The 18,730-nt window shown below is 36.4% G+C and overlaps 1 protein-coding gene across 1 annotated transcript in view; it reads right to left on the bottom strand.

Moving 5' to 3' along the window:
• Positions 1–7,337: 7,337 nt before the first annotated feature.
• CACNA2D4_2 (Voltage-dependent calcium channel subunit alpha-2/delta-4) overlaps positions 7,338–18,730 on the bottom strand; it is a gene marked incomplete at both ends in the record, with an annotated part of 66,849 nt that continues 55,456 nt past the window's right edge. The window contains 5 exons of the mRNA XM_051219242.1: positions 7,338–7,527; positions 10,707–11,715; positions 13,290–13,345; positions 16,970–17,022; positions 17,375–17,453. Coding sequence (XP_051068458.1) covers positions 7,338–7,527; positions 10,707–11,715; positions 13,290–13,345; positions 16,970–17,022; positions 17,375–17,453 — 1,387 coding nt within the window. The remainder of the gene's footprint in view (positions 7,528–10,706; positions 11,716–13,289; positions 13,346–16,969; positions 17,023–17,374; positions 17,454–18,730) is intronic.

Consider the following 18,730-nt stretch of genomic DNA (forward strand, 5'->3'; position numbering starts at 1 on the left):
CCTGAAGGTCTGATCCACAAGGTAGTAGAGCAACGTAAGGAGATGCAGTTCCATGATAGCCGGTGACCAGCGATTGGTTCATACGCCATTTGTTCCTTCAGGATACTGGAGCCAGCCCATGTGCACCATTGGTTTGGAATCAGGGTTTTCCAACTCCCCTAGGTGGACTCTCCATGTCCACCAACCCGGTCAAAGCCCCAGACATTCGCTTTTCGTCATCTCAATTTCGCAAACAACACCCCCGCCACGAGAAGGTAGTGAGTAGGACTTCCCTGGCAGAGGGTATATACGCGTAGCCATGTGAGAGCATTTCGAGAGGGAGAGCGGACTTTTCTTACTCTCGGCCGTATCAGGGCATTTGGGGGTTCTGGAGGTATCTGAAAAGAAAATTGGATTAGAGATGGTCTTAGTGACCTGAAAATGTAACCGCATGCCAAAGGGACAACTACTTGAGCTCGGTCACACACGAACTTTTTGTGAATAATCTCCGTGTTAGCTCCGTACTTGTTGAGACCTTATTTGAGAAGACGGAGATCCGTGGGATAAGGTGAGATGTGCATTGTTACGGTCGACCATTCCCAACCCCACCCCTCCTTGTGGGAAGGCAGCATCACTGTGATACTGGTTGTCTGAGGGGAACACCTTACCCCCATCACACCTCTGTGCAGTCAGCAGTACGACTTCTCCTTCGGACCTTGGGTTTGCTGCTTTTAGTCTTACAGCTCTTTAACCGACCTGCCTGACATGGTAGGACCTTGATCAACGATTGTTCCAGCCATTATAACCACGACAGGCATGCCTGACCACCATGTCAAGGTGGTAACAACGATCGGGGTTCTTAGTTATATTACAGTACTAACAATGTATGATGGAAAGGGTAGAAATCAACAGTAGTAAAAGATAGGAATCCAAGTTGTGATAGAATCAGTTGAGAAGCAGAAGCAATAGGTTAGTAAAACAATTGAAGGACTTGAAATTTAATGTATCCTTGTTATCTAACTGAAATCATAAAGTCTCAAACAGGAATTTTGAAAACAGCAGCTATGTCAGTTTGATCATTCTTTTTCGAGATGTACATGCACAAAAAGATGGCTATATAGATCAGTAAATCGTCCGAGCCCCCTTTACTTGAAAAAAATGGATAACCTACACTTCTCTACGTTTAACGCCAGCTTTGCCTACTTGGCGATCCTATTATATGTGGACCATATTTTGTAGACTTGCGGCTTGTACATACACTACACCTGGGATTTGTTTTGCACATCCATAAATTAATGTATCAGACTGTTGCACATTTTATAGGTAGATGAGTATATCTTTTACGGTATAAGTAACTCAGATTGATAAAATTTAGCTGGACTTTTTGTATACACTACAATGTTTTGTCAATCACTAGCAACCACATTGGGGATTTTAACATTCAAGATAAAACCAGTCTATAAAAAGGATTTTAGATGTGATCAGTAAAATGCACTCGTTCTAAGTAATTTATACTAATCAACGATATTGATAGACTGGGTGATGAGGATAGTTATCTTAGCATGGAAATTTTCTACAAATCTAGTTGGAGTGCTGCCTGTATTTGTTTGGATAGAGATAAAAAGAATAGGACTATGCTTAAGTGATTTTTATATATCAAGTCTACTCTCTATTAGTTTGAATATGGTAGTTGGGCAATATTTGTCGTTTATCCCGATCATTAACAAGTGATATTGTGACGTGAGCTACTTATATCCACATAAGTAGTGTATAACAATGGTCAGACATAGAATGTATTTCAGTGGAAGATCGAGAGGGTAAGAACAGGAACGGAGAGCAATTGGTATGAACATGCATGAACAATGAAATCTGAGACAATGGACTGATATTTGCAGAAGGACCAGTCAAGTTTGAGACGATGGATTTATCTTTTGCAAATTAAGTATTTACTATATGGTTCTCAGATTTTAGTGAGATATTCTGTGTTCGAATACATTCGGTTGTCCCCACTCGTGTTCTTGTTCACTACAATATTTAAGCTGAACACCCGCCACTTGAGAGTTAGTTCGATCTCAAACCACTAGTTTTTTTGTTGTTATCTATCAACCACAAAAATGGGCTTATGTCAGTTTCGGGAGTATGGCCATAAATCTTGAGTAAAGTAATGGTTGGTTTATGTGTTGTCCAAATATATGCTCATTATGTACAGGTGAATATTTTTCTTCCGAATACACAAAAATACTGAAAAACAGTCTATCTTTGGCCATAGCTTGAATCTAAACTAATGATGGCATGACTATTAGAATTCATTGTTACTGAAACGGTAATTACTGCAGAAATGATTAACTTTCCATATCTGTCTTTAAACAATGATAACCGACCACACCATTTTTAAAATTATTGGGCAACAGGTTTGATGAGAACAAAAAGAGGGAACGCGTGAAAAATTGATCATCACTACAGGATTGGGTGTGAATAATAAACGGGAACTATGATTGTTTTCATGTCATACATGTTGTACTCTTTTTACAAATATGACTAACCCTTCCATCGATTCATTTTTCGATATTTTTACTGATAACCGGTTGACTTTAATTATTGTCCCTTTTTTCCTAATTGACTGTACTATTACAGGTTGTAGATAGTTACCTATAGCATTGCAAAGACTGTACAAGGACGTACCACAGAAATTCATCTTTACGCAAGTTAGACCCTACATATATAATTGATATGAACTATATGCTTAAATCCAGCATTTATAGCTAGCTTTTATGGTATTTCTAACCACTTAAAGTTAACCAGAAAAAGAAGTTAGTATCCAAATTTCACAATTTCCCATGTTAATTCTATCGAAACGTTCAAGTAACCCCGATTGAGATACGCGAAAAATCGAAGTTCCAAAACAACGATTTGTCTACAAAAGCGGTTCTTTATTAAATAATACACAAAATTTAGTTACAAACCTCAACTTGTGAGGTGTCTAGGCTTTTAGACGCGTTCTTCAAGAATGAAAATAACAAAGGCTTCGATAGTGCAAAGACAACCGATATCTGTGTCTAAATTTGATAACAGTTTATGAACAACCGAAACTCGAACCAAGAGCAAACAATATGGAAACTGTTGCGTTTAAACAAATGCACAACTGTGGATAACCGTTACAGTAATTAAAGTACAGTGATTATAATGATAAATACAATGATAAGTACAATGAACGTTAAAGATATATGTGAACATTTCAGAATGTCACAGTACAACTCGAGTAACAACATAAGTGTGAAAGTTGTTCGGAATACACCTGCTTACTGAATGTAAATTAGTAGTATAAGACAACATACAAAAGAGTATAAAAGGAACAAGTAGGAACAATGTACGACAAACTTAACATTCCACTCCCACTCAACTTAAGATCTATCAAGATCCACTGCCATTATGTGGTAACTTCCTCACTCCGGTCTGTTATTCCTGAAGCTGGACATCTACTGAATCTTTCATCCGGTCCAGTAACACTCTGTTGAAAACGTTTCCTAGTATCGATAGTACTGTGACTCCTCTGCAGTCTTCACATTTGCTAAAATCTCCTTTCTTTGGTATCTTGATGAGGTATCCTTCTTTCCAGTTTGTCAGTCGCACTTATCCTTCCTCTCAAATCTTCTTTAATGGTCAGATCGTTTCCTGAGCACTTCGCTATGCTTGATTGCAGCCTTTCATAGAACTGATTTTTGTTGCCGTCTTTGCTATCATTAATGGTTGCATAATAATGAATAACATACATCGTGATTTCCTCCTGTTAGGTCCCGATAAACGTAATGAATGGTAACTTTGGGATCCTTTTATGGACCAATACTAAACGTATATTTCTATTGTATAATTATTAAGTAACTAAACTATGCATATTCATATTCCTCTTATTATAAACTTTATTCTGACCTATGAACCATTATTTTACGTTTTACCATTCTTGAATTATGCCCTGTCTGTTATTAGTCACTGCCTCCCACATTCACAGCCACATTTGGCCAAATTTTGTACAAATGTTATTTTCTATCTTGATGGTACGATGTGGTCTGTCTGATTAGTATATAAACTCAGTATATTTGAAATATAAGGATTCCTATTGCAGAGGCTGAGACTGGTATTATGGACTTAACTGGCTGGGCTAGACGGAAAGCAGGACCAATCAGGACTCTAGGCTGCTCGCACGTGTTTTACGCGTCCTTGGTCCGGTCGATAATTCGCTGCTTCTGATTGGCGGCTTTGGGCTATAACACCTCCTTCTTTGTTTCGATGGATGCTTTGATGATTCGGGATCCGTGGGATTCCCATCCTATATGTGCTGTATGTGCCTCTTTGGACAGCACCAGAACAGCTCCTTGAGTGTTGGTAGCATTTTTCTCTTCGTTAACAGAGCTCAGAAGCATGCGTCCCGTATCTAGCCTTTTCTGTCCAGCTTGAATCCAATGGGTTTCACTTATTCTGCAAACCGCTATGTTGTTTCTTCTCATTTCCTCAGCTATTTGACTAATTCTCCTGGTCTCCCACACTGTCCGAACATTCCATCTACCTATATTAATTGTTGCTCTGGTTGTTAGAAGAGGCATCGGCCTCATGACTACCGAAGAATCTCGGCTCTCATCATGGGGCGTCATAGTTGTTCGTTCAACTCCGGGGAAAGAGTTTAAGTGTTTTAATTTGTTTGGTCTGGTTAGTGTTTTTTAGTAAGGTAGTTTTCTACGGGATGGGTTTGCTGACCTCATGCTTAACCCTTCTACTTTACCCGGACTTGGGACGAGCAGTAATTCTCGAAGAGCTACAGGCGGAGTTGGTCCGTTAAGTGCTTGAAATTAATAAAAACATCGCGGGACTATAAATTATGGATTTTGGCGCAAAATTAACTCATCCATTTGGCTAAATAGTGTTTTGGCATTATAGCTGATGTGAGTTCATGATAAAAAACCCCTAACTATAATTCCTAACCCCAACTTTTAACTCTAAAATCCTGATTCCTCAATACTGATTTATGGCTGTCTTTTAAACCTAGCAAGTAGTGGAATTATCCCAAGGTCACTATCGTATCACCTAGAGATCGTCCATAATTATGGACTTACGAAAAATATATAGTATGCAAACAAATAATGAATATGAGTTAGCGTTTAAGTTAAGTTACAAAAGATATCTGTTCCTAATATAGATTGTGTGATTCAATGGATTATCGATGGTGTTTGTGTAGCTTAACATATCAAAATCATTATCCCATTGTAATGTTTTCTTCTTTTTCATTGCACATTATTTTATAATTAAGCGCTGTTACCTGATTGATTGATAAAACGCTCAATGTTCTCAGTATATATTCAATATATCGGCTAAGGCTGGCGTTCTTTTAACAAGATGTCTTCTATGAGATGAGTTTGCCGACCCCATACTCAACTCTCTTCGTTTATCCGGGATTGGGACCGGTAGTAACTCTAGAAGTGTTACAAGTGGAGCTCAGGACAGGGTTGGATGTAGAGTGCTGATGTGTGGTCTATGCTCCTCCACGAGGAGTAACAGGCGTAAATAAGTAAGTAATGATGTAGACTAAGGGGAAATGTTAATCGTTAAACTGTTGATTACTCAACATAACATTTCTGTTCTATACTTTCTCGATAGTAAAATCTGTCTTGTTTCTTCAAATCTGTTGAATTTTTCTTGACGCTGACACTGAAAAAATGAACGTTCTCTCACAGTATTGAGTAATAATATTATGATTAGTATCAGAGGTAGATTTTGTGGATATTATAATAATTTTAATAGTTGAGATCATTAGTCAATTGAAGCTAGACTACCATGGAAAACCAGGAAGCATTGGATGACCGTTTCGTTCTATTATGGGACTCACAATCAACTTTCAAATGATCTGATCAAATCAAGTTTACAAGTACATTAAAATGAAACTATGAACTTACTGAATCATCGACCATACGACATTTATTTGGCATTAATGGATGTTTTCGATATGCTACTGGTCTTGGTTTTGATTGATCTGGTAAATTAGTTAACAATCATATTAAGGAGAAATATACATTATATCAATGAAATAATTCGTTTTCTCTATATAGTTAACTAAGATATTCTGCTCAAGGAAGTCACTGTATCAATGATGGTATCAATAATAAATTAAGGTATGTGATTATCCTTTTAATGTTTAATGCCATGATACTTATCGTTTATAAGTAGAGTACAGAAATGGGAAGATACAAGTAAACAACTTCAAGTAAATTTAAAACTCCACCCTATTGGACAAGCAATTGGCTGCCAAGACTTATTAGGTATGTGGATAACGCGATGGCGTTTAAATCGAATGGTACTGGGTTCAAGTCCCATAGTGAACATTAACTCAGATGTGAGTACATCCAGCTGACGAGTCCCAAATAGTTATGGATTCCACAGCTAACCACTATCTATCTTTGCTTAAAATTACGTTTTCTTTTCTTTGTTATACGTATACATGTGTGAACATGGAATTTTGAGTAATCTTTAAGACTATAGTCTTTGCTTGACGTTAGCGAAATAACTGACAGTTAGATTTCAAAAATGGAAACGTGTTGATTCTGAACAAACCTATGAGGTATTGTTATTGTGCAATCGAAAAAAAAACTATTAAAAATTCAACATAGTGCAGCAATGTCGAGTCACCTAGACTAGTAGTGACATTGGAACTTGGTCGATAGTATTTAGGGTATAACACTTGGTAGATTTATTACATTTCATAGTTTGAAGTTGTTGTGATATAGTTTTGGAGCATTTCTACCGTCTGTTTTCGTAAAAATAAACTTAACTATTAACCGACAAGTTGAAGAGTTACACATATTGATAAGCCCCAAATGCCCTGCTATGATCGAGAGTGGGGAGAGTCCGCTTTCCCTCTCGAAATGCTCTCACATGGCCACGCGTATACAGCCATTGTCAGCGAAGTCCTACTCACTGCTTTCTAGCAGCGGTGGGGTGTTTACAAAATTGAGAGGACGAAAAGCGAATATCCAGCACTTTAACCAAGTTGCTGGACACAGAGTATCTATCTAGGGGAGTTGGAAAACCCTGATTCCAAACCAATGGTGCATATGGAATCCAGGATCCTAAGGGATCAAATAGTGTATGAACCAATTATTGATGATCGACTACCATGGGACTGCATCTCTTGACGTCGCTCCATTGACTTATGGATTAGACCTTCAGGTCAAAAGTTCAGAGTGTGGCCTCCTAAGAAAACCATCTACTTCGATTTGAGTATCCGGGCAGTGTTTGCCAAATGATATCACTTGATAGCAAAAGCTTACACTTTTTAAAGTTTACATTACAAGAAATTCCTTAGGTAACTTTTCTTAGAATGAAAAACAAAAAAAAACCTCGGCTAATTTTATACATTCATGATAAAGGATATTTGCTATACGTGCACCATAACGAAATCTCTTTTGACAATTGCACTTGCATAAAATTGTTTGTGATCCTGATTGTGCTACATTGATCAATAAGAATAAATTGGTTTTTGGTATTTTTTTAATCCACCAACGTCTAAAGAAGAAAAGTTTTAATGAAGTCATTAATACATTGAAATATATAAGATTTTGATTCATTCATTAGTTGTTACAATACATAATATGAATCTACTATAGTAATTAAAATGTACAACCTTAGTATAAACCCATGAATTAGACTATGAGTGTTATTTGTTTGATGTAAGTTAAATAAACAACAAGTGATCTAGAGGTTAAGTGTTCACGCGAGAGACTGATAGGTTCTAGGTTCGAATCCCATAGGGCGGTATTGTGGATGTGCACTGATGAGGAATACCATACTAAGACGAAACGGTCGTCCACTGCTTTCAGGTTTCCCATGGTGGTCTAGTTTCAAATGACTCATGAATACAACTATTAAACAATTTATCTATTCAAATGGGGGGGGGGAACAAGCGAAATGAATTTTCAGTAAAAACAAAATCAATCAATTAAAATTAATTCTAAGACCAACATTAATTAAAAATATCTTAAATGTAAAGGCTTCTTCATTTGATGTATTTCTATCAAACTTTAGTATGTTTTCAGATGTAGGTCTTAGATGAAATCAGTCAGTCAGTGAGCAACAACGTAGAACTTCGTACGTACGTACATCAGTTAGAGTTGCCATACCACATTAGCACAGACATGCAGTTGTCGATTCAAATCTCATAGTGGTAGAAGTAGTAAAAGTATCATCAGTAATCAGAAACATTAGGGTTTGCAGATGTTATTCGAGGAGTATAATCCAGTGAAATAAATTTGGAAAGAGAAAAGAAGAAAAGGACATGAAGAATTCAGAAGATTAGAATTTGGCAGAACACAAGGAGTGGATGCATCTGCGCAATTGAAAACGAATTTGAACCATGTCATTCAACGTCTCTAAGCATCGGTTGCTATCGTCTCGCGGATCCCAACCAAATAGTCTGCATCTACCGACATGGCTCAGTCCACTTGTCAGTGACTTGATGAATTTGTGCCATGTTTTGGTGTGGCTGCCTCTAGCTTCCAACTTACTGCTACACCATAAAACATCGCACATCGGGGCAGTTGGTGGTTGGGCATACGTAACACGTGTCCCAGCCATCTCAATTGATGAAGTTCTTAACCGGAAGTTTAATTCGATAAATATTGGTTGAACAATCAACTAAAGTTTCAAATAATCCAATTTGCAATATGTTCACTAAATGACTCTACATATTATACAGTTGATGTAAAAACAACTTCAATCAGATGTTTACATAGGGAATGATTGTATTGTTAGCTAATGTATTCTCTAACAGTTTTACTTGAAATATAATCCAATTCATACTGTTTTTACTATTCTACTTAGTTCATTCTGAGTTTGATCGGTGACTATATTTTGCATTTTTATCATCTTCTTGTGGCAGTATTTTATGTTCAGATGGCTTCTGAGAACTACCGTAGAGCCGAACGCGATGGATCTTTCTAGAATATCAACATGGAATGCTACTTCTGGTCAGTTGTATAAAATGCCTCTTTGTGAATTGGTTGAATTATAATGTTGATTTAACAAATGCTAATATCAATAAATACCCATAATTTTCTGTACATATCGATTCTTACCTAATAAACACTTTCTCCAGTCTTCTTTCTTCTTATATGTGACTTGGAGGGTTCTAGTGTTCAAGTGTTCAAGTTATACGCGGTATATTAAGAATATATACTTTAGATATAACAGTTTAAATATCCGCAACATAAATTGTGTAACCCACATTGTAATATGAGGATTTAACGAAATCACTGACATCACGAACCAATCAGAGCTATACAAAGATTGAAAAACCTTGTAGTGTTGGACGGAAGCTCCACTCTATTATGAGACTCTTCAGCAGCAATCGTAATCAGTAGAGTTCATCCATGTTGTGTGTGCTGAGAATACCTACTCAGGAGAATTTTCAAAACAACCCTGCACTATCGTGGATACGCTTCTCTCACTCTAAGCGCAAGCTGTTGCTTCAGGACTGATCTGCGTCAACACCTGAACTAAGGATAGGGAGTGAAGTAGTCAAACACGTCGACAACTTCACTTATCTTGGAATTATGATCAGCCCTAATGGGTCGGTGTCTGACGAAATATCAGCACGGATTCGTTTGGCTTTTGTCAACTTACGTCACCTATGGCGAAGGCGAGATATCCGTCTATCAATTAAGGGACGAGTATACTGTGCGGCAGTTCGTTCTGTTCGAATTTATGGCTGCGAAACGTGGTCATTAAGAGTAGAAGATACTCGTAATTTACTAGTATTTGATCACAAATGCCCTAGAAATATTGCTCGCATCTGCTGGGACCACCGGGTAAGTAATAGTGAGTTGAGGTGTAGGGTATTAGGGAATGATGGTAAATCAGTCGATGAGGCTGTGAATCTTCATCAACTGAGATGGTTGGGCTGTATAATGTATATGCCTGAACACTGATTACAAGGACACGCAATGCTGACCAGTGTTGGAGATGGTTGGAAGGAAGTTAGGGGCAACCAGTCATGTTGGTAGATGTAGACTACTTGTTTGGGGTACGCGTGACTATCGTAACCAATGGTTGTAGACTGTGAATGACATGGCTCGGAATCGATCATAATGGCGTAGGTGCATACACTCTTTGTATTCCCTAAAACAATGAGATTAAAATTGCTTCATATCTTTCTCTCTTCGTGTACAGTATCCTTATACACAACCTTTCTTTTATATATTACCACCGCTGAATTAACTACTTTTATGAATTTGGTGTTCATCTTGTTGTGCTAATGAGTAAGGTGTGGTAACTTGGACCGATGCATATATGTGCTTGGTCCTACGTTGTAGCTGATTGACTGACTGACTATCGTGGACTTTTATGACAGACTATAACACTGTATATGCCTTATTTATTAAGGAATCTATGTAAATATATCAATCATATGATTAAAAAGATTAATATTACAAAAAATATATATCTATTTCACTGGTTGAAATCATGAGTCAATTGAGGGTAGACCACCATGGAAAACCTGGAAGCACTGGACGTCCGTTTCGTCCTAGTATGGGACGCCTCAGCAGTGCACTACCACGATCCCGCACCCCGTGAGATTCAAACCCATGACCTATCAGTCTCGTGCCAGGCTCTTAACGAACTAGACCACTGAGCCGGCATCCAACGATGTTAATGTCTAACTTCAACCAATCTTTTTGAATACTTACCGTCCACCACATTCATTACAATATTCACCTGTTAAATCATTTTCATTTAATATTCCACCAGTTGATGGTTTCATATAATTTGGTTTCAATGAACTATGATCATTTTGAATAGTTTTAGAATTCTGTAATATAACATTATATGTAATAAATCTTTCTGTACATGATGTTAATGGTTGTTTACAATCTTCTAAACGATTAGCTAAATGTGGCATACGTTCTCTAACAATTTCACAGATTGCTTCACATGCATAACGTCCAGTATAACTACTTGTACCAGCACCTGTATGACAACGTTGTTGTACCGAACGATGTACACATGATAATAAACTACCTGGTATTAATTTACCACCTTTACCTATACCTATACCAGAATTGAAATGGATTGAATTTGTATTGGTTGATTCAGTATAATTGATCATTTCATCTGTATTATTATAATTAGGATGATTATTGATATCATTAATTTCTGATTGTAAATCTAATATTGATTGAATTTGTATAGTTTGTTCTTTACGACATAATTCTATGGCTGTTAATGCTTTCAATTGTGTATCATATGGATCTTGATCAATTTTTCCATATAATTCATCAATAGATTCTTCTTTTAATTCCGGTATTAATATAGTTTCTATAATCATATTATCAGTTGATTGATTATGTGATGATGAATTATTGATTATTGATTTATTTTCATGATGATATTTTGGAAGGGTATTATGTAATTCTTTATGATCTTCAATAGATTGTTTTTCTTGTCTTTGTATTGATAATGGTCTTGAATGTATTGCATTATTCAATAATAAAGGATTATAAGGGTATTCATCATCGGTTAGATCTTGATATTGATTATTGATTTTTTTATTTTTTTCATCCATATTATAATACATTAGATTCTGACGAATCATAAAATCTTCAGGCGGTAAATTATTTTCTCTATTTTGATAGGATGGTAATGTTTCTTTATGATTTTTATCTAATAAATCTTCTGTTTCTGAATATAAACCCCATTCTATATTAAGAAAAATAAAACAAAAATAAAAAAATATTTCATAGTTGAATTCATCAGTCGATGTAAGTTAGATCATCATCGAAGCATTGGACGATCGTTTTGTTCTATTGTGAGACTCCCTCAGCAGTTCGTATTCACGATCTCGCACGAAGGATTTGAACACAAGACCTTCGGTCTCGTGAGTGAACAGTTAATCCCTAGAACACTGAGATGGTCGGCATCCAACGGTGTTAATGTATAACTTCAACCAACACACGAAATTGAGAGACACATCCATCATTGTCTTCAGTGAGTCACTATCTCACAACGGACGTGGTTGAACTCCACTGGTCACTGTTTCTCACTAGAACTCCAGGAAATACCTCTTGGAGACCGTCACTGTCCAGAATTTCTCTTGTCAATAGACTTTATCAGTCTATATATATCATGCTGTTATTGAAAATCTAGTTTATTAAAGAAAACCTATTGTCAATAAAAAAATTTTGATGTTACTAGAAACCTTTCATCCTGGTTGGTGTTTCTTTTAGCAAGACGTTTTTCTACGGGATTCTCAAATACAACATGGAGAACACCAAATCAATCACTCTTGATGAAGAAACTCTCGAAGATGTGAAATCTTTCACGTACCTGGAAAGCATCATCGATGAAAAAGGAGGATCCGATGTAGATGTAAAGGCAAGGATTGGCAAAGCAAGGACAGCATTCCTACAGTTGAAGAACACATAGAACTCAAAGCAAATGTTTGCAAGCCAACATCAAAGTCAGAGTCTTCAATGCGAACATCAAGGCAGTTCTACTGTATGGAGCTGGGACTTGAAGAACTACTACAACCATCATCAAAACAAGCACTGGACGGTCGTTTTGTTCTATTGTGGGACTCCTCAGCAGTGCGTAACCACAATCTCGCTCAAGGAACTCATAATTTAATTATTAAAATACTAAAGTTTAGACAAAACCCTCTTGTGATAATAAAGGGGAATGACAAACGTTTCCACCATTCCCTCATTGATCGTTTAGAATCATATGTGTACAAGAAGCAGCGAAAAAAACAGTGGTTCCAGGTGCTTTCATGGTGATCTAGATTCAATTGACTCATGAATCCAACTATCAAAAACTACTATAGTATCCGCAAGACCCCTTTCTGATTATAATCATAATATGATCACTAGTGATGGTCTTCAATAGGTACTTTCTGGAGTGCTAGTGAAAAGCCGTGACCAATGGAGTTCAGCTGGGTCTGTTGTGAGATAGTAACTCACTGAAGACAATAGTGGATGTGTCAATTAATTTCATGGGTTGGTTGAATTTAGATATTAACACTGTTGAATGTCGGCCAGCTCACTGGTTCAGAGGTTAAGCGCTCGCACGCGATCCCGATAGGTCCTGGTTTCGAATCTTGCGAGGTGGAATCGTGGATGCGCACTGCTAAGGAGTCCCATACTAGGACAAAACAGCCATCCAGTGTTTCCAGGTTTCCCATGGTGATTTAGCTTCAATTGACTCGTGATCTCAACTATTGAAATTACTATAATATCCACAAAAACCCTTTCTGATATCAAATTGATATAACTTACTTTGACCAAATGTGATCCTATACGACAAGAGATCTTCAACAAAACCAAACATAAATCTATTGAAGAATTAAAAACAAGATAAAGTATATGTGATTTTTTTTGTATGATTCATGACTAATTTGATTTTAGGATAAACTTTATTACAATCTATTGTTACTTAAATTGCAAATGAACAATCCTGAGTTCATTGGATAATGACTGAACTCGAAACACGTAAGAAATGGAGCGAAACAATAATCGTTGCATTACTTTCCTTCTTCTCAAGGACTACTGTTTTGGAAATCAAGGATTAAACATAGACGATTTGTCTTTTCTTTGAATGAACATTCAATGAGCTCCAAAGTTCTTAAATTCATACATCAGCTTGTATCAAAGTCATCGACATTTTATAGTCAGTCAGTGTCTTTGATAGGTTATAGGAAGTATTTATACGTCCGTTTGATAAGCTCTTCCGTCTGTTACTCCCAGTGGAGCGTAGGCTACCGACCAGCATTCTCCTACTCACTCTGTACTCCACCTTCCCTTTTAGTTCTATTTAATTATTGTTTATTCTTCTCATGTCTGTCTCCACTTTTTGGAGTAATGTGTTCTTTGGTATTTTTCTTCTCCTTTATTCTTAAGGATTCCGCCTGGAGCTCCTCTGAGGCTACTGCCGGTTCTTAGCCTGAATAAAGGAGGAGGGTTGGGCATGGGGTTAGCGACCCCATTCCGTAGAAAGCTAGCTTACTAAAGAAAACGCTAACCAGAAAAATAATTGGTTGAAACAGCTCAGATTTTTTTCCGAATTTTGTGACCTATCTTACCAAATCGTAAAACCCTGTTGTCATGACTAACATTTTAAGTTGATAAACTTTGAGTTGTATATAACAATGAACTATGAAGTGCCATCTTTTTGTTCTTCTACTGTCCAAGAGGCTATTGGTTTTAGGAATTCAGTTAATTGATTCGACTCTGTATTCGCTTGCACACGCGTATTGGCCTTTCTGCTCGAATTTGCTTGCTACGCTTGTAGCTCTATTATTTGTATTATCCATTAATAAAATGTAGTCGACGCTACATGTTGCCTTATAAATTTATATACCGTTGAGTTTTATTTAATAACAGTGTTATCAGTGTGTTCGATATACGAAGCCTCGAAGCCAAGCTACTACAATATACTATTAAGGTGGAGAAAATGAATGGATGTAGCTAAATAAATTATCTAGTTAGTGAAAGGATAACGATAGTGCTATTGTATATTTTTAAAATCTTGGAGATGGTCAACGTGACCAAGTACATTACTCCTTATGGTCAGATAAACCATCGACAAACAGCGATCCTAAAGCAACACTTCATCTTTAGTGGACGAGTTACTCATTTCAAACATCCGTGAGTTACCCATAAACATGTCCAGATGACTCTGAATTTCATCAAATCTCTTCCTTAAACAGGTAAATATCGATGAGTAAATATACAGACAAGAGGTTATTCGCTTCAGCCTCAGACAATGATACAACCATCACTACAGAGTATCTGAGGTAACAATAAGCAAAGTGATGAGAAGTGGGAAGCAGTCAACGTAGTTGATTCAGATAATAGTTAATGTAAGAACTGATCGAGTCTACTGTTATCTTGTTCAAGCACTTTTCATAATATTGTACAGCCAGAGTCTATACGAGGCTATAGTCAAACCGAATACAACTAAATCCTTAATACTTTATCCGTTTCCGAAACATACCGTAGTGGAAATCTAATTATTAGGTAACTTCCTTTCAATATATGATTTTCAAGTCCTGACAAGATAACACTTCAAATCTTCTTTTTAATATTTAGCATCATTCCATTTTACTACAGAATACTATTTTAGCAAATGATCTATGTTTTTGTTTATACTTTAAGGAACATATCTGAGAGCATGATCAACCCGAAGCTCTTTGTGTATCACATCCATCTATATCAAATCCTGTCCTACTTTTATATAGCTTATTGTCGTCTAAACAATTCTGTCCACTTAACATGTCATCTCAACAATGTCAACACGTAAATTATGTATGCCTGGACACCGATTACCACGACACACAATGCTGACTAGTGTTGAGGATGGTTGGTATCAGTGGTATCAGTTTTCGAAGTCACTAACTTCTAGTTTTAGTCATGTTGATAGATGCAGACTACTTGTTTGGGGTACGCGTGACTATCGTAACCAATGGTTGTAGACTGTGAATGACATGGCTCAGAATCGATCACAATGGCGTAGGTGTATAAACTCTATGTATTCCCTTAGACCGTGAGATTGAAATGACTTTATACCTTTCTTTCTACGAACTACATTTCATCGGCCTTATTTCACTCGATCATAGTGGAGTTAATAAAGAGCAATAAAGTGCTGAGCCTGCATAATAGCTACTAAAATGATGAGCTCATACTGACAGCAATGAACATCTTTAGAATAATGCTCTTTTGAGAAGTTTGGTGAGTTAGTTAGTTTTCAGTTAAAACTTAAACATTTGCTAATGGCACCGACACGTCAAATACATTAGCGCTGAGTTCCCAGTAACGTAAAGAAACACTGAACATTGGAAAAACTACTGACATGTAGAATTGTAGATCCTAGTATCCTTCAACTTTTCAACAACCTACAAATGTTACAAGTATCATCGCGAATAAATAAGAAATACGTAAACTCAAGGTTGAGTATATGTATGTTGATAATCAAAGCTCTATACCGCAATATACCTCAAATTAGTTTTTGTTTATATCATAGCAGATGAAAGCTACTGAATATTTTAATGAAAGGCAAGCTTAAGTTTCTTTATGTAGATTTGAGGAAAACTACTCATAAGTCATGATCAGTATAGGGTTGTGGAAGTTATTAAGTTTTTGATTGAGATCATGAACTGATTGATGTTAGACCACCATTGAAAACCTGGAAGCACAGGATGGCCGTTTCATCCTATTGTGAGACTCCTCAGAAGTTCGCATTCACGATCCCGGCCTCGAGACTCGAATCCGGGGCCTTTAGTCTTGCGTGCGAACGCTTAACCTCTAGACCACTAAGCTGGCCGATATCCAACGGTGTTACTGTCTAATCTCAATCAATCCACGAAATTGCGCAACCATCTTCCATCGTACTGAGGTAGATACCTTTCTCTACCCGACACGGATTAGCTCAGAAGTCATTTTATACTAATTGGTCAAATACAAATATATTGAATAAATCATTTAGTAGAGTATGAACATGTATATAGAAAGCGGTCCGGCATCTTAATGAATGACATGAGGTTTCAAGATGAAAGAGAATTTGATGACCAGATTATCAACCCACCAAGACCAAGAAAACTGAAATCTGTTCTAACGCTCATAGACCGTTTATATGCAATAGAATCAAGTATCCAAGATCCATATGAAATGGACCACTGAAACTTCTGAATGTTGATATATACTTCATGAGTAGATTTATTTCCTTGTCATTTCTTAAAGAAATCAGTAAACAAACGACTTACTTGGTAGAAACTTCAAAATTTACAAGAACATAGAAGTTCTTGTTTTTAAAGTTACTATGGACACTTAACCGACTGGTAGGAAACTGTATAAACCAACCGATTAGTCAGATTAACTCAATAAATTTGAAAGATTTAAAGGTTTGTAGATATAAAACATGAGAAATTTAGTATTGAATAATCAGGGTGAGAGTTACTTACAAAGCTATTTCATTTACGAACCATATAATCATTTTCCATACAATTCGAAATGGCTAAAATGTAAAAGAAAAGAGAGGGGGTATAATAGGGTACTTTGATTGTGCATTATATTCACTGAATAATCGAAATGATGATGTCGAGAATTGAATTTATCTGAATGCTGTTTTTATAATTCATTCAGATGAATGGTATGTTGAGAAAGACTTGATAGTTCACACACACGGGGGGGGGCGAGATCGTGGATGCGCACTGATACTGAGGAGTGCCACAATAGGACGAAACTACCGACCAGTGCTTCCAGGTTTTTCATGGTGATCTAACTTCAACTGACTCATGAATTCTGTTATTAAATATACGTATATCTAATGAAATTTGTAAATGTACATTTCATATAGTATCACTTACTGGGTATAAATGATTTCCGAAATTAGGAGTTTCTTGTACTGTTTCAATGCAAATTCCTTGGAAATCGTATAAATATACCCTATTAGGTTTTTTTGAATGAAAAGAGTAAAATTATCAAATAAAATGTGTAATTGTTTAATTTTGGACTCAAAAAATGTATGAAAACAAGGCAGTACTACTGAATACTTAAGTTAGTAGTTAAAATACAAGAAGTTTGATCACTGGGTTTTAGATTCACATTCTGTTTTCCAAACTATGGTTTAAGCAACCATTTAGTTTCTTTAAATTTCACATAGAAAGTGTAGCTAACAACTGGCTGTGCAAATCTATGCTAAATCAATTTGTTCAGAATACAATCACATCAAGAAATATGATGGCAATGAAACAATCCGTGAAGGTGATAGCATGTTCATCAGTAGTCACTAAAAGACATCTGGAAAAAGAGACGATGCAGTTCGAAAGACCCCTTCTAGAAAAGCTGAACACACAGTCCCGAGTTTCTTGTCACTAGTGCTAATCCCCTTAAAACTGAAAAACTTCGGATGAAAATCCAACTTGTGAAATTTTATAAGCCAATCGATTCAAACGAATTACTTTCACTTCTTTTCAAGAACTAATGAGCTAACCAACTAGAGCATTGAAGTTAATAGAATAGACTGAATGTTCTATCATTCTGAAGTAAAATGGTTATCGTATTTTATCTCTTAAATGACGATGAAATTCAAGTGAGAAGCTGATTAGTGTGTGAATTATGTGAATAACTCTTCCACAAAGAACAAGCTTAATTTCACTCAGATTGTGAATGTATAGATCGCGTTTTCACCTTTATCTCAATGCTTGGACATTAACATATATGTTTTTGATAAGCAATCATTAAGTATCTTGGTATTAGAGCTACTTTCAGTTCCTTAGATAAGGTTGTACACTAGAACTACGTGTTGAAAGAAAATGTTAGAAAGGTCCCTAAAATTCGTGAAATATCTCAGATAGAATGAAGAGTTACGATCACCACTTTATGGACTCGCAAAACACCAGAAAGTTAGAACAATGTGACTCAGGCTTGTTATTCGCTCATTAATGACATTCTGGGAGTCAATTCTAGATGAGTATATGATAACTTATGTTTTTCTGATATGGAGAGGGTCTACGATCATTAGTGTGTGAACGACTTAGTTTCATTATCAAACAATATTCAGGTTACCCAAATGGCTTTCAATAAACTAGTGATTATTGATTATAAGTCTACTATGTTCTTAGCACTATAAAGATGTAAAGTATCATAGCAAAAGTTGTACGAGCCTTTAGCGCTCTCACTCTTTATGCTGGAATTAATCGATATTTGTGTATCTGAATGGA

Source organism: Schistosoma haematobium, chromosome 2, assembly GCF_000699445.3.
Source record: "Schistosoma haematobium chromosome 2, whole genome shotgun sequence".
NCBI classification, from domain to species: Eukaryota; Metazoa; Platyhelminthes; class Trematoda; order Strigeidida; family Schistosomatidae; genus Schistosoma; species Schistosoma haematobium.